This window comes from Carassius gibelio, chromosome B11, assembly GCF_023724105.1.
Source record: "Carassius gibelio isolate Cgi1373 ecotype wild population from Czech Republic chromosome B11, carGib1.2-hapl.c, whole genome shotgun sequence".
NCBI classification, from domain to species: Eukaryota; Metazoa; Chordata; class Actinopteri; order Cypriniformes; family Cyprinidae; genus Carassius; species Carassius gibelio.
This window is the reverse complement of record NC_068406.1, coordinates 14,152,414-14,177,578: the sequence shown is the minus strand read 5'-3', so window position 1 is coordinate 14,177,578 and position 25,165 is coordinate 14,152,414. Positions and strand designations below refer to the sequence as shown.

At 35.0% G+C, this 25,165-nt stretch overlaps 3 protein-coding genes across 4 annotated transcripts in view; 2 read left to right on the top strand and 1 right to left on the bottom strand.

Moving 5' to 3' along the window:
* Positions 1-378: 378 nt before the first annotated feature.
* si:ch73-226l13.2 (uncharacterized protein LOC100150092 homolog) lies at positions 379-2,376 on the top strand. Its single transcript, XM_052569883.1, has 5 exons — positions 379-932; positions 1,239-1,563; positions 1,682-1,801; positions 1,910-2,040; positions 2,112-2,376. The coding sequence occupies exons 1-5, from the start codon at positions 816-818 to the stop codon at positions 2,310-2,312; spliced, it is 894 nt and encodes a 297-aa protein (XP_052425843.1). The 5' UTR covers positions 379-815; the 3' UTR covers positions 2,313-2,376.
* A 113-nt stretch (positions 2,377-2,489) lies between these two features.
* Positions 2,490-10,908, bottom strand: ace2 (angiotensin I converting enzyme 2). The gene is made up of 18 exons (XM_052569882.1): positions 10,673-10,908; positions 10,428-10,586; positions 10,194-10,287; positions 9,307-9,450; positions 9,040-9,152; positions 8,705-8,810; positions 8,481-8,578; positions 8,076-8,245; positions 7,520-7,746; positions 7,258-7,402; positions 7,053-7,151; positions 4,462-4,584; positions 4,190-4,368; positions 3,902-3,978; positions 3,706-3,806; positions 3,463-3,579; positions 3,149-3,343; positions 2,490-2,788 (listed from the first exon to the last, which is right to left on the bottom strand). Exons 1-18 carry the CDS (start codon positions 10,901-10,903, stop codon positions 2,686-2,688), a joined length of 2,481 nt encoding a protein of 826 aa, XP_052425842.1. The 5' UTR covers positions 10,904-10,908; the 3' UTR covers positions 2,490-2,685.
* Positions 10,909-13,751: 2,843 nt separating this feature from the next.
* The window catches only part of nhsb (Nance-Horan syndrome b (congenital cataracts and dental anomalies)), a 55,386-nt gene continuing 43,972 nt past the window's right edge, over positions 13,752-25,165 (top strand). For both annotated transcript variants that reach the window (XM_052570001.1, XM_052570000.1), the window contains exon 1: positions 13,752-14,317. In XM_052570001.1, the coding sequence (XP_052425961.1) occupies positions 14,038-14,317 (280 nt within the window). In that variant the 5' untranslated portion in view covers positions 13,752-14,037. The remainder of the gene's footprint in view (positions 14,318-25,165) is intronic.

Here is a 25,165-nt window from a genome sequence, read left to right as displayed (position 1 = left end):
ATATATTCAACTCATGAAATATGCTTAAAACTGCACTTTTACTCCTCTTAGGATAACTAAAAATACTTAGCAATGACCTTAAAATTTAGGAAGTTATAGGTTGTTCTCTAATTTTGATCTCCACTGTCATTTCAAATAATGTAAATCAGCTTCTTTACACTTCCTTAAAGAATGTGATTGAACATGTGAATTAAAATAATTTTATACTAATTATTATTTGATTTAGTGTGTAAACATATTTATGACTTATAGTTAATGATAGGTGTGATTAATTACATATAATCATAAGAATCCTGCGTAACTGATTACATTGACAAAAAAAGACTAATAATATGAAGGAAATAGCTTAATTCAGCCGTTTTTATTAAAGATTTATATTGAATTTTTCAGTGTCCTAAAGCGACCTGTGATGCAATTCCAATATCAAACGTGCTGTTGGCAAGAACTGCATCATCTTTGTCACTAAACTGGTTATAAGCAAGCACTCTTTATTTTTACCACAAATTATTCATTTCTGAATTGTGTTCCCCCTGTGGTAGGAAGATCCCAACCTTTAACACTAGTCTCATTACCAACACCCAAACTGTGACCTTTTCTGCCATAAACCACTCTGTTTTTTTAAGTTCACACTTTAAAAAACTGGTTATGTGTTATTACATCATGCCTTTGACATGGCATAGGCTTAATAAGTGAACGTTTGCTTTTGGTAATTATGCAAAGAGACAGTTTTGTCCAACCCCTGGAATTATGCGTTTGTGTTTACCCCACCAACACACCATCAACATTTCCGTCCAAACCTCACGCATTAGTGTAATATGTCTCATAACTTCCTCTTCCTACCGCATGATGGCTTTGACATTGAAAAAGCAGGGTTTAAGAAGCAGGGCTCTCACATCCTTTTTATCAGCACTGAAATTAACATGGAAGCAGAGGTAAGTAGCCTTTTTTTATTTTGTAGCTGATGTAAATATAAATACATATTTAGCAAAATCATTTTACACTAAATAGCAATTGATCAATGTCTATATTAATTTTCAGTAAGTGAGATAAACTCCAGATGGCATTTTCTAAATTCCTAGTTCACGTTTACTTAATACGCTTTTTCACTTCTCTGTTCTTTTAACCTGTATAAATGTTACGGGAAAGAGAAATGAAATTGAAATGTTTACTGCAACCTTTCTGCCTAGTCAGGAAACTCAATGAAACATGACCACATTGCAATTGATCTTCTCTTGTAGACTGTACATCATCTGAGCACTGAAAAAACAGAAGAGGGTCGATCAGAGGCCACCAAATGCAATAAGAAGATGTTGAAATTCAGCCTGTCGATTGATGATAGTGAGTTAGTTGCACTTCAGAAACTCTCGCATCCACAACCAGAGCAGAATGAGAAGGACACTGAGGACGACTGTTTCATTGATGACAATGTGCTTCATTGGCCGGCAAACATGAGCTTGAATGTGATAGTTGATGAAGACTCTGATGCCGACAACCCTCTCTGCAACTGGGAATGGCAGCCTAATGAAAGCCAGGTCATGCCCAAGACAACTGATATTGCCTATAGTAAGAATTATTTATTCTTCACCGTTATTATTCATTTTGAAGTATCTAATGTTGAAATTTCCAGTTCTTTCATAAGAAAATTAAGTTCTGGTTGTTATGTTCTGTTGCCTTTTTTCAGTTTCTTCACAAATTTTCAGAGCAATTGAAGTACAAAAAGATTTGTTCTTGAAGTCATTCAAAGGACACAACTATGTTGCATCAAAACACAACAAGATATGTTTGGAAAAAACCATGTCAGGTTTGCATCAAATAATGAAAACCATATTTTTATTATTACTTTGTGACAGTGCTATTTATTTTCTCTTATTTTAAAATGAGATTTTCCACAAATTTCACCTCTTTTCAGCAAAAATTACCATCAGTCACATTGAAAACAGCGACATAAAACCGGATTATGCTGTTGCGCTGAACTTCACAGGCACAGACAACTTCCTCTGCTGCACCAGCCAAGGAGAGGAAAAGATATTAACAGTTAAAGTAAGTTTTCATTAATCTGTGAACTCCAGTTCAAGTTCAACAGCAAACCAACTTTTTCATGTTTATTTCAGACTAATGACACACATAATTTAAAAAGTTCTGCAAAAGACCCAGAAAAAGCATCCTTTATTTTCTACATGTCTGAAAATCCTAACGGTCAACGGAATTTTGAGTCAATGCTCCACAGGGGATGGTTCATTCACACTATAAATGATGATGTAGTGAAAATGAAAAGAGGCCAAACATCCACCAGTTGCTTTGTCTTAGAGTGAAAGTAAGTCCACAGAACCCACTGTTTATTAAAATCTCTTATTAAATAAAGGATTTTATTCAGAATGTTTATAGTATTTTTAAAATACATAATGAGTACTTGATCAGTTTGTTTATAATAATGACCTCTATATAAATTTGCCTGTATAAGCTAATAGAAATTTGGGCTATTCCATTGGTTAAAGTGAATTTATAATTTATTACATTATAATGTGTTCATGTATCTTTTTTAACATCAAGCATTTAAATAATCATTTGCAGAATTTTTTTTTTCTATTGGAAAACAAAACGTTTCCAAAAGCAGGCAATGGTGAAGATGTTTTTTTTTTTTTTTTATCACGCTTACTTATGTAATTTTTGAAAGCACCTATTTCTTTATAATCCTGTTTGTTCAATGTCATCCTCAAAGGCTTTGTTCACTTCTCCATCATCTGTATTCTCATATGGGTTCACGGTCTTATTAGCCTTCTTAGCTTTCCTGAAAAAAAAGTAAGCAATTAAGTTTTGTTATAACCTTGTATGGATTTAATTCATGTTAATTGTTATTATTTTGTTTTTTGAAGCCCATTTTTGACTATGTCTATAAAGATAAATTTTTATAATGTGTAACATTTCTAACTTCCATGCTTAAAATAAAGTGCTTATTGCATTGTACCATTGTTGGATCATAAAATGTTTAATCATTGTCCACAATGCATAGCTGTTATGATGATGCAGTTCTACCAAACATGTCAACGTTAAATGTAACCAAGATTGACATAATCTTCATCGTCACTGAACTGGCTCTAAGTTTCTTTCAATCATTGTCTCCTTGAAGTGTTTCACCTGCAGTACTTACTTCTTCCTGTTTAATATCCCTGTTGTAACGAGGTAGATTCCTCCAAACACAGTTACACCCATTACGACTCCAAATACCACCAGCCAAACTGTGATTTTCTCCTCTTTGGGTGGAGCTAATGTTGCCTGCAGCCCAACAAATTCCAGTGTTTCGTCACTGAGTAAAAATGCACCATTGATGCGTTCTCTGGACAGCCTGTGAAGAGAAATGTCATGGCACTCAATATTCATACACTCTATAATTAGTTAAAAAAATATTATATAGCTATAAATTATATTTAAATATATAGTATATGGAATGGTTTCAAGAAATACCAGATAGCTGCCTCTACATCTGCTTTGGGAATGACTGCGTCTGCTTTGGTTGGATCCATCACAATGAAATAAAAGGAGATTCTGGCCGTTTCACTGTATGTGTTGATGTTCTCTGGCCTGTGAGCAAATATATATATATATATATATATATATATATATATTGTGCAATGTCACAATTTCACAATGATTCAATCACACTCTGAAATGTGCAATTAGTGAAGAATAAGAAGTGATAATTCTTACTTGAAATTCATTTCTATTCCCTTTTCTTCCAAGTAATACTGGCGCATGGCAAAGGCCATAGTGGACTTAAAGAGATACATTTCATTTGTATTCCAAGTGTACTGGAGATTAAAAACGACAGTAATTAGCAAAAGCAAATTTCATTTCTATCTGTAAATCATTGTTAAATATAAAATTAAAATTAAAAGAGGCTTACTGCATCATCTCCCATGGCAGATTTGAGGCTTATTCTGACTTTGAATGCGTTTGAATCATCTTTCTTTACAGAGGATGCTTTGAATAAGTAAATACACCTGATTATTATTACTTTTTTATTATTATTTGTTCTTTTTTTCAATATATATTATGTGGTCTTTTCAGTACTTGCACTGGTGGATGAATTATATTGATATATTTAAAAATATGATTATATTTTACCGAATTTACTGAATTTATTATGAGAATTTAAAGAAATTTAATGTTTATGTTCAAATGAAATACTGACCTGGGTTAATATTGACATCCCAGCCAGGCACTCTGTTGTTCTTCTGGTTCTGCTCCTTTAGCCAGTCCATGAGAGTGCTGAAGTAATGTAGCAATGGCTGAGAGTCCATCCTTGTGGTTCCTGCAACATCTTCCAGAGCACGAGTCCAAGACATGGATCTGCCTAACTCAAGCATATGCCTGCGGAACAAAATATTTGTTTATAGCAGTTATGTTTTTCCTAAAATTAAAGAATATAGGAGTTATTAATAGAACATACATCATTCTGCATACCTGAGTTTGTTACCAGCTTTTGTTGAATTTGTAATGTCACATTTGTAAAGAGGACCGGTGTGTCCGGCTGCCTCACATAGGGCCTCTTGAAACTGGAACTGATATATGGTTCTGGTAAAGTACCTATTAGAGAAACAAGACATGGCTATTCATATTAGCCCATATGAAATTATTTCTTGCAGCGTTAAATTTTTTAAAAATAATATGTTTTTTGTGATTAGTTTTTGGCTTAAGGTCTGCATTTAAAGTCACATCAAAGGTAAATCATTTGGTAAATGTATAGCCTACATTTCTACAGGTGCATCTCAATAAATTAGAAAGTTCATTTATTTCAGTAATTCAACTCAAATTGGGAAACTTGTGTATTAAATCAATTCAGTGCATGCAGACTGAAGTAGTTTAAGTCTTTGGTTATTTTAATTGTGATGATTTTGGCTCACATTTAACAAAAACCCACCAATTCTATATCTCAACAAATTAGACTACTTCATAAGACCAATAAAAAAATAAAATAAAATAAAAAAACATTTTTACTGAATTGCTGGCCTTCTGGAAAGTATGTTCATTTACTGTACATGTACTCAATACTTGGTAGGGGCTCCTTTTGCTTTAATTACTGCCTCAGTTCAGCGAGGCATGGAGGTGATCAGTTTGTGGCACTGCTGAGGTGGAATGGAAGCCCAGGTTTCTTTGACAGTGGCCTTCAGCTCATCTGCATTGTTTGGTTTCTTGTTTCTTATTTTACTCTTGACAGATTCTCTATGGGGTTCAGGTCTGGTGAGTTTGCTGGCCAGTCAAGCACACCAGCACCATGGTCATTTAACCAACTTTTGGTGCTTTTGGCAGTGTGGGCAGGTGCCAAATCCTGCTGGAAAATGAAATCAGCATCTTCAAAAAGTGCTTTTTCTTCCACACTTTTTCCTTCCACTCAACTTTCTGTTAACATGCTTGGATACAGCACTCAGGATACAGCCAGCTTCTTTGACAATGAATATTTGTGGCTTAGATCAGCAGTCTTCCCCATAATTGTGGAGCATAGTGAACCAAACTGAGAGACCATTTTGAAGGCTCAGGAAACATTTGCAGGTGTTTTGAGTTGATTAGCTGATTGACATGTCATCATATTCCAATTTATTGAGAATTGGTGGGGTTTTGTTAAATGTAAGCCAAAATCATCACAATTAAAATAATCAAAGATTTTAACTACGTCAGTGTGCATTGAATTTGTTTAATACACAAGTTTCACATTCTAATTTATTGAGATGCTTGCTCAATAAATTATTCATATACCAGATAACCAAATGTAATGAATCCTTTGTAATTAATGTGTATGTGTGAGAGAGACAGAGGATTTGCATTTTGTGAACACAGAGCAGGATAGAGTACGAGAGAGAGGAAATAGTTCCCGTATGGATTGAATAACATCTGAGTGTTAAAAATTTCATCTGTTCAAGGGAAACAAATACATCAAATACTGCATTTTACAAAAAAAATTACAATGTGAGAACATTGCTGAATGCAAGATGCAGTTACAGTAAGTCTGCAGATTGAGTAGTGCTGTTCAAATTATTTTGTTAACAAATCAATATTAAGGTTTTAAGAATAGTGAATTCTGAAATGGCCGTGTTAAACACAATGCTTTATCCAGGGCCGTCGCTAGTGGGTTGAAAGGTGGTGACGATTATACGGGGCTCACATTTGAGGGGGGGCCCCCAGGCGATCTCAGCTGTCTGGCTGAGGCCAGCCAAAAAAGACGATCAGGACAGATGACAGGCCACTGCTGCATGGTGTTAAGAAAGCGTATAATTTTCACGTGTTTTTAAGTGAATTTAAAGCATTCAAACACGAGACGTGGAAATGCTCGACTGATTAGCTGGTTACTCGCGTGCTGGGTTCGGTGCATGTTGTGCGGTGCTGTGTTGATGCACAGTCAAACCAACAATTATTCAGACACAAGATATAATTTTTTTATATATTTTTGTACTTGGTGCAGGACACTATAATTCATTTATGTACGTTATTACAGTAAAATAAAGCGAACGGTGACATATTATGCCCAAAAATTCTTCATACAATGGACTACTAGTGAAATTGAAAAATAAATAAATAAATGGGACCAAAAATTATTCAGACACTTTCACATGACCATGTTTTGCTTATGTATTTTTTACACCACAGTAAATGGTCAACAAAGTATTAATAGTTGTGTAAATATTGTCATATTAACAGTTGTCTGAAGTTATGGTTGATTGTAATCCATTACATACCTTTCTATCAAAGTTATCTGACATTATCAAGATGAATTTGTTCTGACTCACACTTTAACTCATCAGTTCTTGTCATATTTTATTACCATTTCCTAAACTATAGCAAATAAATTTTGATGTGAAAATGTTGAAGGTGTCTGAATAAAAATTGGTTTTACTGTGTATTTATTTTACACTGAAGACAATGCAGTGTAAACATTGTGTAAATAGCACAAATAAATAAATAAAATAATTTCAAACAGGGCCCACTGATACAGCCTGCACCGGGGCACCACAAACCCAAGCTACGGCACCTGGCTTTATCAGTTCTACAGGTGACATTACCTGATGAAAGAATAATCCCCAGACACATGGAAAAGGGCAGGTGGGTCACAGTAAGACTCATCTCTGGGCACAGCCTCAGCCACTCCAACTAGTTCTCTCCTGTGGTAACAAAATCTTGTGATGAGCCACAGAGTCGAAGTTCAACTGAGTAAGAGTTCATAATGTTTAGATTCTGATTATTTTTAATCTGTCTTCTGTCACTCACTTCATTTGCCACCAGCGGAGCATCCACTCATCTTTGGGGATGGTCTCTTTGAAGACTTGCCACCTCCATTCCTCCAGCATGTAGGTGAAAGGCAGAGTGGCCACGATGGTGAGGGCCTGCTTCAGAAGGAAGTTAATATCCGTCTCTGTAAATACGAAGAATAATATTAATGTTTTTAGGTTTTGGTTAAGAATGTTTGTATGCTGAATTCAGTTTCTGGTTATTCGGATGAAGTCAGGCAGGTATTGCATTTACACTTTACCATAGTCCTGTTTGAAGTCAGGAGGTAGAAGCCCCAGAGACTGCAGGTGAGAAGGAGTGGCAGCAGACAGGGACATGATCTCTCCCACAGCCTCATGGAAGCCTTCATTAGCACCGTCTCTCAGCAGATATGAGTGGTTACGGTAAGCCATTTGGTACTGGTTATGACCCATCTCGTGGTGAACCGTTAAGAAATCATCCATGTTCACTTTAGTGCACATTTTGATTCTGTCAAAAATAATAACAGTGTTGCTCTAAATAAGTTTGCTTATTCTTGCACTGAATGAGAACAGCAGCTAAAATGAATAATTGCTATTCTAACTGCTTTGTTTCAGAATCCTGAAACACTGCTATTTTCAATGTTACTAATATTTCACAATATTATATTTTTGTGATTTTTTTTTGTATTTTTGTAATCATTACAAACAATGAGTTATTTTCAGAAAAGCATCAAAAGGAAATATTATTTTAAATAATTAAACAGAAATCAGTTGTTATCTACTTGTTAATCATTACCAAGCATTTTGACCGAATGTAACACAACAATATCACCCCACCTGAAGTCCTCCCTGTTTCCCATGTCCCATGCGGTAGGGTGGCACACCACGTCTCTTCCTTCAGGCTTAATAAACATTGAGTTTGTCCAGAAGTTGTCGAACATTGCAGACATGTTTACAGACATAAAGAATTGTTCTGCCTCTTTAAACAGCCGGATTTCATCCCAGCCCTGAAATGGTATCAAATAATTAGGAAATTAAAAAAGAGCATGACTATTTACAACTCCAGCTAAAGAACAAAATGATTAACAGCATAGATTACATGTAATCAAATACAATGTTAACAGACCTTTAGCCTGGACTTTAAACATAAATGAAGATAAAAGATCAAACCTTGGAGATAAAAGGCACTTAGCTTAGACCAAAAAGTTAAAGAATAGAAGTGAAAATGGTCACATGTCTTACCTGGGCAACCATTTCAGAGCTCACATCGATATCAGGCCTTTCTGGATACGGGATCATGAGAGGATACAAGTTGGTCCAAAACCTTCCCCACATATCACCTAAATTTTGAATAGTTATCAAATGTCACCATTTGATCTTAAATAAGATTATATCCTAATAGCATATATTTATTCTTGTAAATGTAGTCAATGCAAATGTCCAAAAGGTTATGTTCCATATATTACCAAGCAGGTGTGCTGGCAGGCAAGCGTCTGAGGTGATGTGACCAGGATACAAATCTTGCAGTTTTGCTCTCACATAAGCATGAAGCTCTTTGTACAAAGGTAAGATCTGGAACATCATAATAACATTGAGTTTTCTGAATTAAAACCCAAGAAAAACTGTTAAATGTGAAGGTTCTTTATTGCAATTGATGTTTCCATGAAGAACATTTAACATCCATGGAACCTTTTCACCAAAAGTTCTTGGAAAAGAATGGAAACGTTCTTTGGGAAACCAAAAATCTTCAGCACCTTTTGGAACCTTTATTTTCAAAAGTCTGTGATTTGTTTTCACCAACCTCCTGGTAAATGCGCCTGGCGTCTTCCATAACTTGGTCTCGGGAGTAACTGTATTCGGGTTCATCGATGGTTTCATAATCCCCCCTCCAGTAATCTCCATGGTCTTCATAATCTTAAATAAAATGACAACAAAAATATTTATCAACCGCCACATCAGTTGTCCATAAAATCAAAGCAGTAAAAGCAAAGGCATAATATCATTTATTATCAGGTAATATCAGGTTATTTAAAAGCCTGTGTCATAAAGTCAAGAACAGAGCTCATACTGTTGAGTTTGGCAGCTTCATTCTTCAGGTCCACATATTTCTCATAAAGGGGTCTCATCTTCATCCCTGCGGCCACTCTCCATCCCTCCCACACATGTAGACGCTCGTCATAGTTCCTGCTGTTTGCCATGATACTCTCTAGGCCTAGTGAATGAAACTGAAGTCAGGGAAACTGGCTCGCTGATTTAAACACAGATGGACATTTACAGTACATGTGGCTAATGCCTTTACTGTATGTGTTCCCTGGGAACTTCACATTGCTAGCAGTGAGATCTAAAAAACAGTAGTTTGGTCCAGTAAAATGTCATAAGTCTTTCAAATTTAAGAACATAGACTACCGTTCAAAAATGTGGGGTTCATAAATTTTTGGGTTCGAAAAAAAATAGTAATATTGTAAAGATCAGCAGCCATTACTTTAGTCTTTAGTGTCACATGATTATTCAGAAGTTGCTGATTTACTGCTCAAGGAACATTTTTATTATTATCAATACTGAAAACGTGTGCTCCTTAATATTTTTATGGAAAACTATGAAAACCTTTCTTTCTTACTGACCCCAATTTTTTTAATGAATGAATTTATGTTTTTATTGAATCGTAAAGGAATGCAACACTGAATGTTTCTGGCCAATTTTACCTTTACTTCACCTTATATTTCAGATTTCACATCCTCTTTTTCAAATAAACATCCATTTTCTCATAAATTTTAACAATGAACCTGAGAATAGAAACTCACAGTTCCCTTTGTCTTTTTATACATTTATGAATGAAACAGGTCATAGGAACCTTACACAGAGACTCTTTTATTATTGTAAATGTGGAAACAAGGTTTATGATCCTGAGATTTGGCTTTATCATTAGGATAATGCTGCATGTACGGCTAACATTACCTGGCTCCAAAGTCTGACAGTCAGTGGGATCGTCAATTTTGCACACAATTGCTGTGTTGTAAATAGTACTCATCTCTGACATGATGTTTCTCAGCTGTGAAGCACACGGCATTCATATTAGTTTCATCAGGTTTGCCATATTTCCACAGAAGTAAAACTTTACTGTGTAGTTTGAAAGACAATTTCAAAGTCTTGGTGAGTGACATTATTGTAAAACATCAATATCATACTTACTTCACTAGCCTTGTCCGGTGAAAGCGCCCCTGATCCTTTATCTTGGAGCTTCTGGAGCTGAAATTTAATCAGTGGATCAGAGATTTGATCACTGGGGTAGGCACTGGACTCCTCAGACATCTTACTGTAGAACTCGCTCCAGATTGCATATGCTTCAGCCTAAAGAGAGAATTGAAGAGACCATCCATATCCAGTCACCACTTAATGTTTTTTCCAAAAACAAGATATTTACCTCTCATACTGACCTCTTTATCTGCATTTTCCTGGGAGATATCTGTGTTGTAGGCCCAGGATGCAAGGGAATACTGGTACATGAGATTGGTTGCCTCCTCATCGAATTTCTTCAAGAATTCCCTTGCGCTTTCCTCCACGGTCTGAGAGCAGGCCACAGAGGCCATGGCCAAAAGCAGGAGCCAGCAGCGAGCAAACATCATGACAGCACTTGCCACCGACACTGACACTGTTGTTTTCCCCATGTGTGGTTTTATTGAAGACGCTCTATTGCTTTGCCCTTTGACCAACATCGTACTTGAATGCAGGTGGGATGGTTCCAGGAAGGAGTCTCACGTGATGTTGCATAACACATCTTCTGCTAAAATGATCATATTTATTATTAAATGGCCATATTATTATTATTAAAGCAACATCACACCCTTCACAAATAGTATGAAGCAATTGACACAAAACATGATATCGTACTCAGCAATTGATGAAAATGATCCACTATTATAAATTATCAACTAAAATCTACAATTTTAGTTTTTCATCACTATTTATTTTTAAATGAATTTGTGCTTCATATACCAGCTGTATCTGGCTTGTTCATTACTGAAAGCTAAAGCAAAATACACCAAAAATACAGTTTTTGTTTTTGTTTTTGCGAAGAGTAGAACTGTGATCTTTACTTTGATGAGAAAGTTCATTGTGCAAACATAATCTAGGCCTATAAAATCATAAATAACAATGTGTCGGCTAAAGTAGATCTTTATCAAGATAAGCTGATGACTCAAGAGAGTTTATGGTTAAATAATACCTTAAAATATGAAATAATAAATTTGATTGTACAGAAAGATATTAAAGTTGGAACAGGAGAAACATAGATGGCTGTTTGAAATTCCATCTGGAATGTTTTTAACCCCACCTTCACATTTACAGTTACTAAACACAATGTCCAGAAAAACGTTCAGTTTTCAGTTTCAAATTTCAGATTTTTTAAGTAGATAGCTGTTTAATCTGTTTTATTTGAGTTCGTTCATGAATCAGATATGTGCTTTTATCTCTCGTTTTGTTTTATGGGTTTTATGTGAGGTTTTAAAGCGAGGTTGGGTTAAGGTAAGGTTATCTTTGTTAGCCCTAATAAAACATGATTAAATGTTAACCAGTAAAAACCATGATTAATCACTTCATTATCATTCAGAATCTAACTTGCTTTCATATTTTCATCAGTTTTTGAATTTATTATACTTTAAATTATCATTTATTTCTGTGATGCAAAGCTGAATTTTTAGGATCATTATCACATGATCCTTTAGAAATTATTCTAATATGATGATTCATTATCAAAGTTGGAAACAGTTCTGCTGCTTAATATTTTTTTCAGAACATGTGATACTTTTTTAGGAAACTTTGATGAATAAAAAGAAAAAAAAGAAAAAAAAAAGGGAAAAAAGAAGCTATTTTTTTTTTATATTTTGTAATAACAATATACACTACTGGTCAGTCATTTGGGGTCAGTAATTTTTTTTCTTTCTTTTTTTTTTATAAAATCAATACTTTTATTCAGCAAGGATGTGTTAAATTGATAAAAAGTGATAGTAAAGAAAATATATTATTAGAATATATATTATTAGACATTTTTTTTTATTTTGAATAAATGCAGTTCTTTTTAACATTTTCTTCATCAAATATATTAGACAGCAGAACTGTTTCCAACACTCATAATAAATCAGAATATTAGAATGATTTCTAAATGATCATGTGATAGACTGGATGTTACATGTGACACTGAAGGCTGGAGTAATGATGCTGAAAATTCAGCTTTGCATCACAGGAATAATTTTTTTTTTTTTTAAGTATATTCAAATAGAAAACTATTATTTTAAGTTGTAATAATATTTCACAATATTACTGTTTTTTCTGTATTTTTGGTCAAATAAATGCAGGCTTGATGAGAAGAAGAAACTTCTTTAAAAATAGTTATGTTTCCAAACTTTTGGTCTGTACTGTATTTTTAAGTTAAACAATTTGTGTTAGTGTAAATTTTGATGAATAGATTACAGTCACATTTGATTGAGAGAATAGCAGAACAAAAAAGACCGAGTCTCTGTTAACCAAGTTATATCTTTATTTTATGCTTATAAATAATGCATTTGCTCGCTATAATGCACAGTCAGTGACAATTCAGTGGTAGTTGCAAAATATGCGCACCAGGTGGTGATATTTCTTTATACGCTTCACAGATTCAACCACGTGAGGCCGCTCGCCAGCATGTGCGGATCTCATGATGGTAACATTTAGATTTTTTATTTAATTTATTTAAAATTAATTTCATTTAAATACTGAAAACTCAGAGTTTTCATTGGTTGTTACAACAGCTTTCACGTCTCAGATATATATACCACTATGCAAAGCATTCAGCTCAGCTTTTGTGTTGTTAAGCCCAAGCATCTCTAAGTCCTCGACAAAAGAGTGGATAAAGTTTATCCAAACGGTACCCCTGACCGGAAAACCGCTGCAATGATGTAACTGCAACCTTTGCTGTTCCAAAACGGGGCACATATACTTTACGCCGTCACCTTTGTGGCGATCACAATGGAGCATTAATGACGTCAGGGGTTGTGAATGAACTTATTCATTTCAGCAGACTGTAAAGACTTAAACGGCCTATAGCTGAATATAGAAGAGACTGTGTTTTATTGTGACGCTGACACTGATGTAACAGCAAACGTTTTATTATTATTTGTATTATTATTATTAGAACATAATATTGTTTATGTATAATAATTATTTTGAACAGTGCATTTGATTACCTCAATAAATTTACCCATCAAAAAAAAAAAAAAAAGTTAATGCTGTTAAAACGATTTGTGTTATGAGAGTATCTTACACATTATTTTTCTAGATCAATTAATCAGAGCTATATAAACGTGTGTAGATCTTCAACTGTCTACGTTTTTCCCCCCTTTCAAAACCTAATACGGTTAAGGCTTTGCTCGTGAATATCAGTGAGGCTCCTGACTGGATGCTTGTAAGGCGACGTCATCGTGCTTTAATTCATATTTAAGACGTACGCCTTCGTCGTAGTAGAATGCGTAGTTTCTCTCCGCTCCTGGCGCAAGTAGACCAGTCCGTGTTTTTGCAAAGCCGCTCTCTATCCAACCTCAGACTCAAAACCCTAAAAAAAAAAAAAAAACTAGCCTACCAAAAGCCATTCAGTAGCAGAGATTTTCACTGAGAAACCTCCATCTCTGTGATCTCCTCTAACGGGAGAGCTGAAGTTATGGCGGGTTGCGCGGAGGATTCGTGGATTTTTGCTTGACAGGCACCAGAATCTTCAGTTGGATTAGTTAATTGGTTTATTTATGGGGGATTTGCATTTACCTACTGAAAAATGCCTTTTGCCAAACGGATCGTTGAGCCCCAGCTGCTGTGCAGACATCCCATCCCTAATGATGAAGGGTTACTGTTCGAGGATCTGTGCTCCATCACCAATGTGGCTCTATCCCGGACCCTGCGGCAGCTCTCCGACTTGTCCAAGCACGCCTGCTCCTTATTCCAGGAGCTTGAAAACGAAATAGTCTCCACGAACCAACGGGTTTGGGCTTTGCAGAACAAAATAGGCAAAATCCAGCAAACCGCCAGTGCGCTGGATCCAAAACTGGAGGCTGTGCGTAAGTAGACCATTACGCGTATATTAGCCTATGGCTTGGAGATTTTATAAACGAAAGTGTGATGGTTTGCAAATTGTTGTAAAATAATGAATGAATATGGTGGTTATATGTATCAGGTCACATGTAGACATTGCCTCGAAGCTTTGCCGAGCAAATTATAATGTGTCACACGCCTGTATGCGTAACCAGCACCTGCACCGTGACCGGTTGCGCTTTTCACTCCGAACCGAAAAACGTCTTGACACACAGTAACCAGCCTCTGCATGTTGTTTTTTAGTCTATGTATGGGTGATCGTTAAGATTTTTAAGACGATGGGAGACAGTCTGGGTCGTTTTGCACACATCATTTCGATTTATTTTTTCGACCATAATAAGGAATCTGTAGTGTCTTTAAAACGCGTAATTGCATAATCACATTCTACTGCGCAAGGACTTTTGATTATTGTTATTATGCTTATTTTTGCACATCCCATTATAAAGACGGTGTAACATAAAATATTTTGTCCTCATGTGATATTAAACTAGCGCTGTACCCACCAAGCTGCTCCAACAGAATTAAATGCAAGATAAAGGATAAATCTAACCTAAGGTTATAAGTGACGTGACATTTAAACAAGATGAGATATTATATCTTTTTCGCTTTAAGTTTCATGGGAAAATTTGGCGTTTAACATGAAAATCCCAGGTTGGGTGTGGATAGAAAATAAATATGCCAGTTGCTTGGATGCAGCACTAAATGCAAAGCAACATCCACTTCATATCCATGATGACATTTCTAATGTCCAGTGAAAAGTGGTATACATAACATATGTGATTTAAAAGAAAAAAAACTCATTCTGCTTCATTTCATTAGCATGGGCTGATGAAACCAGGCCCTTGCTTTGAAATAAAATGCTACAGCCTCGCGCCCTTGTCAATCCTCTGAGGAGATCATAGCCTCATGTGGATCATAGCCTCAGTGCTGGGTGCTGCTGTATAGCTTTAATTATAAGAGGATGTTAAGCTGCAGTGCATGGGGATAAGACCAGTGCATAGATACAGCACTGACAAGATGGAGATTTCCCCCTCCACTTTGAGAAAAAGAAAAACAAGTATATTTACAGACACATGCAATTATAGCTATAGTTCAAACAGGACCGAATCATTTCCTTTCGATGCCATGTGACGTGTTTTGAACCCGGCCTCGTCCAGGAATAAACTGATTTGACCCAAAAAAAAGATTAAAACATCTAGGTCAAGCTAGGACCTGCTAAAATAATCTCTTTCTCCCAGAGTGATTATTACCATCGGACTAAAACTATTTTACCCCTAGAGCTTTCTCAGTCATTGCTTACAGAATCAGTGTGCAATAGTGTGTCATTTGTGAGGAACTAGTTGCTATTTGTCATAATAAGGGGTTCATAGCATGCCATGGCCTTGTAGCTTGGCAGAATAAGGTGAAACTGGCAGTGTGTCTGGATATATTGCCGTTCCTCATCCCCGTCAGAATAAGTCGTTGTTTTCTTCTTGGCAGAAATGAAAAGACATTTGACATATGAGTTTTGCTTTGATTGATTGATGCACTGAAGGTTAGATGACAAAGATGTTCCTGTTTAATATGCCATCAAAGTCCACAGAGCGCCAAACTTAATTTGATCATTGATGAAAATAATAGTCATTGTATTGACCAGAAAGAACAGCCGTATGTAAGCGTGAGAAGGAAACAAGTCATTTGCCTTATTAGAAGTCAGTGTACCATCAGAATGATGGAGAACTGATATTTCAAGGTTTAAAAAAGGACTTGCAATTGCTTTAACTATTTAAGCATTAGTTTTTCTTCTGGTTCTTATTTCATAAGTTCATTCCCTACATTTCTATATTAAATCAGCATTATGGTGATGATTATATTCACTTTACACACCAACAGGCTTGAGTTCCCCAAACATCAAACACCTATAGACAGTCAGAGCTTTACTGTACTGTAGTTTGGATTTCTGAGTTGAGCCCAAAATCCTGAGATCTCCAAAAGCCTGTTCCACATCAAAAAGGTACGGTTCATCCCCGGTGTTATCCTGTAGTCTGGTTAATGTAGATAAAAGCAACTAATTGCCAAAAATTGTGGAGTATGGACCATGTGTGTGTTTGTATGTCTCGTGATGAAAGGAGAGCAGTGGTATGCTGAAGCCGGTTGCTGTGTCTGACTTTTCAGTCAAAATAAAAAGATTACAAACAAGGGGTTTTCAGTATTTAGCTTTGAAGAGCACAAACTTATGCTAGTCTGTAATTTTTGCATTCTTTAACAGACAGAAAAAATTTGAGTTTTAACTTTGACTCTGTTTCACTAACATTTAGGAAGCTGTATTTTATGTTTGAGAATGGAAAATTAAGAAACGTGGTCTTGTGTTTGACTGGAAGGCATTGACTGTAAACAGTTTTTCTGGGAGTCTCCAACTGTCTCAATGTGTGGTTGAGGCGTGTGTCATAGCCCTTTATGCCTCGATTAGTGTAAACGATCCTAATCCCATAAATGCAGTGTATTGTCTTGTTATTCCAGTGATGGCATGTGGTGCCAGGAACGACACCCTCCTGAATTTGAATGGACAGTTGGCCTGGAGGAAGGGCCCTCATACAACTTTATTTGTGACCTTTGCTAACTTGCCTCTTAAGATTGACTACAGATCAGGGTTATTTTACTAAGTCAAAAAAAAAACTGAAGTAAACTACAAAAAAGCAATGTATTAAAAAACTAACACTGAAATTAAACTATATAGACATATAAGAAAAAAATAAATTCACTGAAATAAGCTATAAAAATTAATCTAAACTATATAGACATTTGAAAATATATATTTAAAATGACAAAAACACAACTTATTAGAAAAGGTTTTCCCAATGAAGCATTGTTGAAAACATAAGCCTTTTGAAACACATTATGTACAGCACAGTAACTCGGGGTTGCAATAAATAGACATAAGGGACAATAAACAGTCTATATACAAACAATAGACAAAGTCAGCATAAAATGGCTAGTGCAACATCCTGTAACAATGACAGTTGTGTGAATTTTTATTATTGTAATTGTCACAGTAAAAAAAAAAAAAAAAAGCCGGAGTGAGGTGGATTGTTAAGGTGTCTAGAGCTACATATGATGCAATGTATGTGCAATACATGGGAAGGGGGTCCATAGGAGTTCTGTTGTTCATGTGTGTTTAAACTATCAGATAGTGTTGCTGACGGTTCTTACACCTGAAACTGTTCGTAAGTTTTGAGGTATTTACATAAACGCTCTTTAGACTTTGTCCCAGTCTGTTCCTTTTTATAATGGATATTCATTCCTGAAATCTTTGCGCAGTGCATTAAAATTAATTATAAGTACATCACATTGCATAACAGCACAGGTACAGTACCTCATACAGCATTGTGTCTAGTCTTGGATCTAATCTATTCTGGGACGGTTTTCTCTTTCTATCCTAGAAATAAGAAGGCCTGTGATCTATCCTCCCCAGCGAGGATGGGTAGAGATTACCTTGCCTGCCCCCGGACCTGTTTAATTAAACAAGATCTCTCCCAGAGCATATAGCCATTTGCAGGTTTTACTAATGAAGGAAAAAACATCAGACTGAGGAAAGTCGATGAGAAACACTTTGACTTGTTACGTTTAACACCCATGCCAACGCGTTTGAGATTGGAACAGTCTCAACTTTATACTGTTGAAAACTACGTGGCGTTATAAAAATACAAGTGCTGTCAAGCGACCTCATTCAATATAAAAGTTTTTGTTTACATAATATAAGTCTGTGTACTGTGTGTGTGTGTATATATATATATATATATATATATATATATACACACACACACGTATATATTTAAGAAAAAAAATTATATTTTAAAATTACATATCACAATTAATCATTTGACAGCACTAAAAAAATAAGGTGCTCTAATTAAAAGTATTTAGAGTGCAATGTAATAGCATATATATTTTTTAATTATCTATTTGTATATTTATTTCTTTATTTGTATATTTTTTGCCATACCAGCACACAAAGGCATAATAGTAACCTTGCCTGAAGGAGAGGGGTTCTAACTTTTTAACATAGCCCACTGCAGCATCCACTCTTTTTACCCTAAGAGCCCCTAGAGCCTAATTCATTGTCCTATAACTTTAATAGCCCATCACCACACACAGACATACCCACAAGCCCCCCTCCCCACACGTTAACTACACATTAACTACACATTAACACCATCAACAGAAAAAGATTTTTTATCATTTATACTGATAAATATACATGCATGCAAAAGCACCCAAGAAATTGTGCAATCCATCTTCCATTATCTTTTTTTCTTAGAATAGGTAGAAGGCTATCTGGCTTGTTTTGTTTTGATAAGAATCATACATAAATGAGCCTCAGTGGCCTGGAATTAAAGTAGCTATGGACGGCACATCATCCTCTCAGCTTCAGGCCACTGTGTGCTCAGATCTGATTGGTCAGATTCAGAGAGCACTGCAGCCCATGGTTCAAATACTCAAGAGTTTGCCCACCATTAGCACACACACAGTCTTAGAGAACAAGTCCACTGTGAGCTCTTGTACATTGCCTCAGGTCAACAGAAGGAGATTCTTATTCTTATATGCTTATTTGATGTTTTGATGGTATTAAGCTGATGTAAAAGCTATATGTTGGTAAAGAGGCAACTTACATTATTTATTATACATTATTTTTTATCTTTAAAGGTTTGCTGAATAAATAATGTTCATGTTTGAATTGCAAATGCAGCATATCATGGAACATTTAGATGCTTTGTGGAATGTGGGACATTTGGCCTGAAAAAGACATGAAAAACATGGCTTACACTTTAATTAAAATTAATAACACATTTTACACATAATGTGTCAAGAAAAATAAATCTATTTACTTTTATTTTTGATGTTTAGTATGTGAAATGAAGTTCTTTTGTATGGAAGTCTGTTTCCACGATGCCTTGTAACGCACCTAATAATGCACTGTACAAACTCATGAATAATTGTAACCACAGTAAATTTGGTTATAATTATTTATAACAAGATAATGTATTACAATGCACATGAATGAATAATTCTAATACATTATACCCTTTATTAAAGATTCTCTCTATTGAAAACAAATACTCAAATCTATGAAAGTCTGTTTCTGCCACTGAACAAAAACAAAAAGGTAATTGCAACTTTTTATCTTACTTTTTTCAGAGAAATGAAATTCAAAATTGTGAGATGTAACAATGCTATCTCATGACCTATTCGCACGTATTTTACAAGGTGACTTATTGTACGAATTTGTACGACCTCACTCGTACCATTTTATACGATTTGTTTGATTTGAGTTTAGGGATGAGGTTAGGTGTAGGTCATTCGTACAAATTCATACGAATTGTGCAACTCGTAAAATACATCCGATTTGGCAAAAATTGTATGAATTTGTACGAGTGTGGTTGTATGAATTCGTAAGAATAACAAGCCACCTCGTGAAAAATTTACGAAATGCCATGAGATCGGGTTGGATGTAAACATACAACTGCAAAATATGAACATGCAGAATTCTGACTTTGGTAATACTTTACTTAAAGCCTTTATGTATTATGCATTTTAAAGGGTTAAACAGAAATTTTTGCTTCGTTTATTTCAACTAGTCGCACAAAAACATATGCCAGTCGTTTGCTTGACTGAAGGAGCCATTCCTTAGTGCAAATTCTGCCAAGAGCGGAGAACTTAATGCCAAGCACACGCTAGTAGGTAACTTTAAGTGCAGTAAAAGTGTTTTGTGTTTTATATATGTTTAAATCATATTTATTTGTTGATTTATCTACTGCATGTTGCAACCCAAAACCGGAATTCCTGATTTTCTCATGTAGGCCTAATAGAACAGTTTTTTTATACTAATGCATGGTGTAATGTGATTTGTTCTCTTGTTCCCTTGGCCTCAGGGCTGGGCTGTCCATAACATAGAGGTTTACACAATGTGGTATGCCACTTCCTTTCAGGTCATTTATAATAGAATCCAGACAAAGGGCAAAGTGACACTCTCAGGTTATAATTTCCTTTAAAAAACAACAACTCAAAATGAAGTATTAGGTATGTTCAAATAAAGAGAGGAAATAGTTTTATGGTCTAATGGATGCTTTGGGTTAGTGTCAGGAGTTTTTATGCTGACCTGTACTTCTGGTTGCCTCAGCAGTATTTTTCTTAGAAATCTCAGTCTGATCTCTGTAAGACTGTTTTTTTTTTTTGTTTTTTTTTTGTCATTTAAGAATAGTTGAATCAGAGCTATGTTTTGAAAATGCATCTTAAGCAACAAATGTGCATATTGCAATTATTTCTGAAGGACCATGTAACACTTAAGAGTGAGTAATAGCTGCTGGTAAAATGGTAAAATATGTTAAACAAGAAAACACTTATTTGAAATTGTAATAATATTTCAGAATATTGATATTTCACTGTATTTATTATTAAATAAGCACACCCTTTCTCAGCTTAAAATATTATTAGATATTTATTGTATAGGTGGCTTCCTGTGCTGTCACTCATTCAGACAGCTGGTTGATGGCAGTTTAAATCATAACCTCATGAATAATTAGTTGACCAGCAGGTCCAGTGTGAAATATTGTTTCTCTCATTTCCATTAAAAATTCATAAACTAAGTGTATATTTGGAGGGAAGTAGTACAGTCTACAGAGTTTGAGGGATGTATAGCAGATTCAATCTTCCCGCTTTCACTGATACTTTGTCAAGACTAAATTAAACAAATAGATTATCCAACCAGTAGGCCAGCCGTGTATTCATCTTTAAAAAATGGCATCCACTCTTTGTCTTGACTTGTTCTGAGTGGAAGCCCCTTTCCCACATTCTGCAGTACCCCCATCCTAAACGGAAGAGCACGCCGAGCACAGACACATACTGAAGTCAGAGAGCACCTGTGTATGTGGGTTAGAGGTCCTGCGTCTGTGCCAAGGAACATGACATGGTTGATTTGCAGCAAAGAATCACTGTTCTTTAATATTTCAGACATGATTACTGTTTTGTTTGCATTTCATTCAAATCAAATGAGCACAGCGAAGGACAGATTTTAGAATCAAATATATTTTTTCATTAATGACATTAATAACATTCCTCTGCCATGATAGATTTATTTTTTCACTGAGCTTGTCACAATGCAATCTGGGGTTTCATTCTGGGTTTTCAAACAGTACAGTAGACTTATAGGTTTCCTTTTATTTCTCTGTTTTTAAATGTGACTTAATTTACAGTACATATGTAAGCATGTGGGTGAATAGTAGAGCTCGACAAGGATCATAAAGTCATTTTTGCTTTCTGCTTTCTAGCCTTCTCAGTGCTCTACTTTTTCTTTTAGAGTTGGTCTACTTCTTCGTTTGACAGTACTTTGAATGTTTAATGCACTTTGGTTTTCACTGGAGACACATCAAGGCTCTATCTGAGGCCTGTCTGAGATCTGTTCATTGTGGTGGAGAAGAATTCTGCATCCTCTTAAGACAAAGCATCTGAAATAAAGGTTGAGCTGAGAAACAGTCAAACTTGAAGAATATTCTTAGCTGTATGGACCATAACAGTCTCCATGTTATTTAGACTGAAAGAGAGAGGCACGTTTTCTTCAGAAAACAAATGATTGTTTGTTTATAGTTATGTTCTATACGTAAAAAAAACATTCTAGATGATAAATGATGTAGTAACATTATTATCAGGCATAATCTAAATCTGTCTTTTCTGCAAAACTGATTTTATTTTTGGGATCAGTACACCAAGTTGCACCAGTCACCATGTCTAAAGATCCTAAATATCTAGAGATGTTTGGCACAGTGAGCAATTATCATAGTTTCACCAAGTAATTCCATGTGAGGTTCATTCCTCAGCCAAATGCTTTTAGTCTTGGTGCAAGAAATGTGTCCTGTGATAAAATATAAATGGACAGAACCATTTTATTTTCAGTTGGGGATTGCCACCATAACTCAACTTTAAGGCTGTTTGTGTCAGTTTCCAGTTGCTCTATGGAAAACAATCACAGCAGTATCTTCGGTTTACATTTCAGAATACATCCCATTTTTAATGGGGCAACTGAGATGAGAAGTGGCAGCTTAAACTGATGGGTGAAAGTTGTATTTTTGGAGTAATTATTTATTTATATATTAGGTTAGTGTTAGTCTTTAGTAATTATAAATAGCTTATTTAAGAGCAGCAGATAATGTTAAGTTCCAACAAGATATAAATACCTCTGAGATTAAGCTAAAAGTGATGCATTAACTGGTTTGAATCATCCCACAACATTTAACCAATCGCCATCCTATCACAAACTAAACAAAATTTCTGCCAAGGAAGTTTACTTTATACCGTCATGAGAAAAGTTCTTCTTGAAAACATTTCATTGGATTTCAGGCTAAACCGTGTGTGCACAATGCATACCCTCCAATGAACCACTATTTGGAGTTAATTCAATTACAATGAATCTGTCAAATGTGTTCAAGAAATGTTAATGGATTCTCATTTCAGTCTCAGAATCATATGGAGTGTTTCCCACTCAGTAAACAGAACACAGAGAACAAAAAAAAAAAAAAAAAATGGAGAAGTGGAAATTGACCTACAGTCACTTAAAACCAAACCTACAAATGCATTCTATCATCCGACATCAATGAAAAATCAATTGATTATATCCAACATCTGCCTTTGTCACTTGGGAAATACATGTTATACTAAACCGTGGCATTACCCTGTTTTTAACATGTTCCTTGGTGTACTATGTAAATGCCACGATATCAGTCATTTAATACCATGTATCAAAGTTAATTTGTTTATGTTTATTTCTGTTATTGGTAAAGCCAGTTTATGAATCCATATGATGCACTTTGCATTTCAGCGGTTAATGTCTGTGATGAAAATGCACATTGGCCTTTTTTGAGTGAATCTCATTGATGTGTATATGTACCTCTGGATTGCAAAACAGCATGATCTTCACAATTAACTCCATGATAAGATAACTTGTTAATTGAGACACAGGGAAGCTTCTGGCATGCTTTTTTTTTTTTTTTTTTTTTTTTTTTGCCTGTGTTTACATTCAGACTATAATCAAGTTTTCTTCCTGTGAGCTGCCAGTAATCTCGGCATACCTTTGATCACACCGCTATGATGATGAAACAAGGATCTCAACTGGATGAGCTGTGCTTCAGTCATTTTCTTCTCCCTCTCTCTTTCTCCCTTTCTCTAGAGAGAGACAGAATGTTGATATGCTCTTATATTTGCTCTTTGATGATTTTCTGTCAGATTACTCTGGAATGTCTGACACCATTCTCAATATATAAATTTTTATGGCATATAGCAATGCAAAATTTTTGGTAATTTTTTATAACTCAGAAGGACACCTTGGGAAATCATTAACCACCTCCCTCGATGCACTGGATGTGTGGATGGGTTAAAATGCAGTTTGACTCCAGTTGGCAATCTTCCCAGACTAAGCAGCTATGCTCCACAGACAGTGAGAGACTTGTCTGTCATAACTTCTGAATTCTGTCTATGACTTTTAGTCATAAAGGTATATTAAAACCACAAAGGGGCTTCCAGATCTACAAAATAGCTGAAGAAGAGATGGATCTAATCTAGTGACAAGGCCACACAAATTCAACCGTTTCTGCTATTTTACATTCATTACATCAATGAACACTAACTTGATCAAACCTTAAAAGTAAAGTCTATAATAAAAATAATACAAGTTCAAATAAAGTCAAATACTGTAACATCTGATACCTTTTTGGTTACGTTTATAGAAAGTTTCAACCCTAAAACACGACAGAATGAAATGCATGATTCAAAATATGGGTAAAATATCTGAAAAATAAATACAAATACTTTTATTAGAGTGTTGTATTTATAGCATAAATCTGCAACTGTGACAAGCTGTTTACTGGGGAACTGACTAGATGGAAATGGAAGACTGAGAGGTCAGCGGGAAGCCTAGTAAATGTGTAGGAAACCTGTTAAGATAATAATTACTTTTTTGTAATTGGTGCTGCTAGAGGCATAGATATGACAAAAATCAGTGGGAATCCTCACTTTCTCAGTGACTGAAGGAAAATCTCTTCTGTGTCAGAGGAACAGAAGGAGGAGTGTTTATTTGGCTGTTTGTGGTGCAAAAGAACCATTGGTCTCTGAGAGAAAGAGTGAGGGAAAACAGAGGAAAAATTTGGCTGATTGAGTCATGACAGAGGGAAAAGCCGTAATTAAGACAGAGGGAGAGAAATGAGAGAGGGCTGTGTGATGATGACAGTGTATCAAAGCTGCAACAGTAAACAGAGCTGCTGTATCTCAGCCATCTTTATTCTACACTGATTAAATCAATGGTGGTCAGTGTGCAGTTGCATTGTATGGACAACTTCACTTTTAATCTTAATTTTAATCTTTAATCAGATTATATATATTATATTATATTATATTATATTATATTATATTATATTATATTATATTATATTATATTATATTATATTATATTATACTTAATGCATCCAAAATAAAAGTTTTTGTTTGCATAATATATGTTTGTGTTGTGTATATTTATTATGTATATATATATATATATATATATATATATATATATATATATATATAAATACACACACATAGAGTATATATTTTACAAATATTTACATTTATTTAAATGTCAATATTTATACTCATATAATTTGTATTATAAATAAACATTTTACATATTTACAAATATTTTTTTCCTGAAATATATACATGCATGTGTGTGTATTTATATATACACAATAAATATGCACAGTACACATATTATGTAAACAAAAACTTTTATTTTGGATGTGATCAATCGC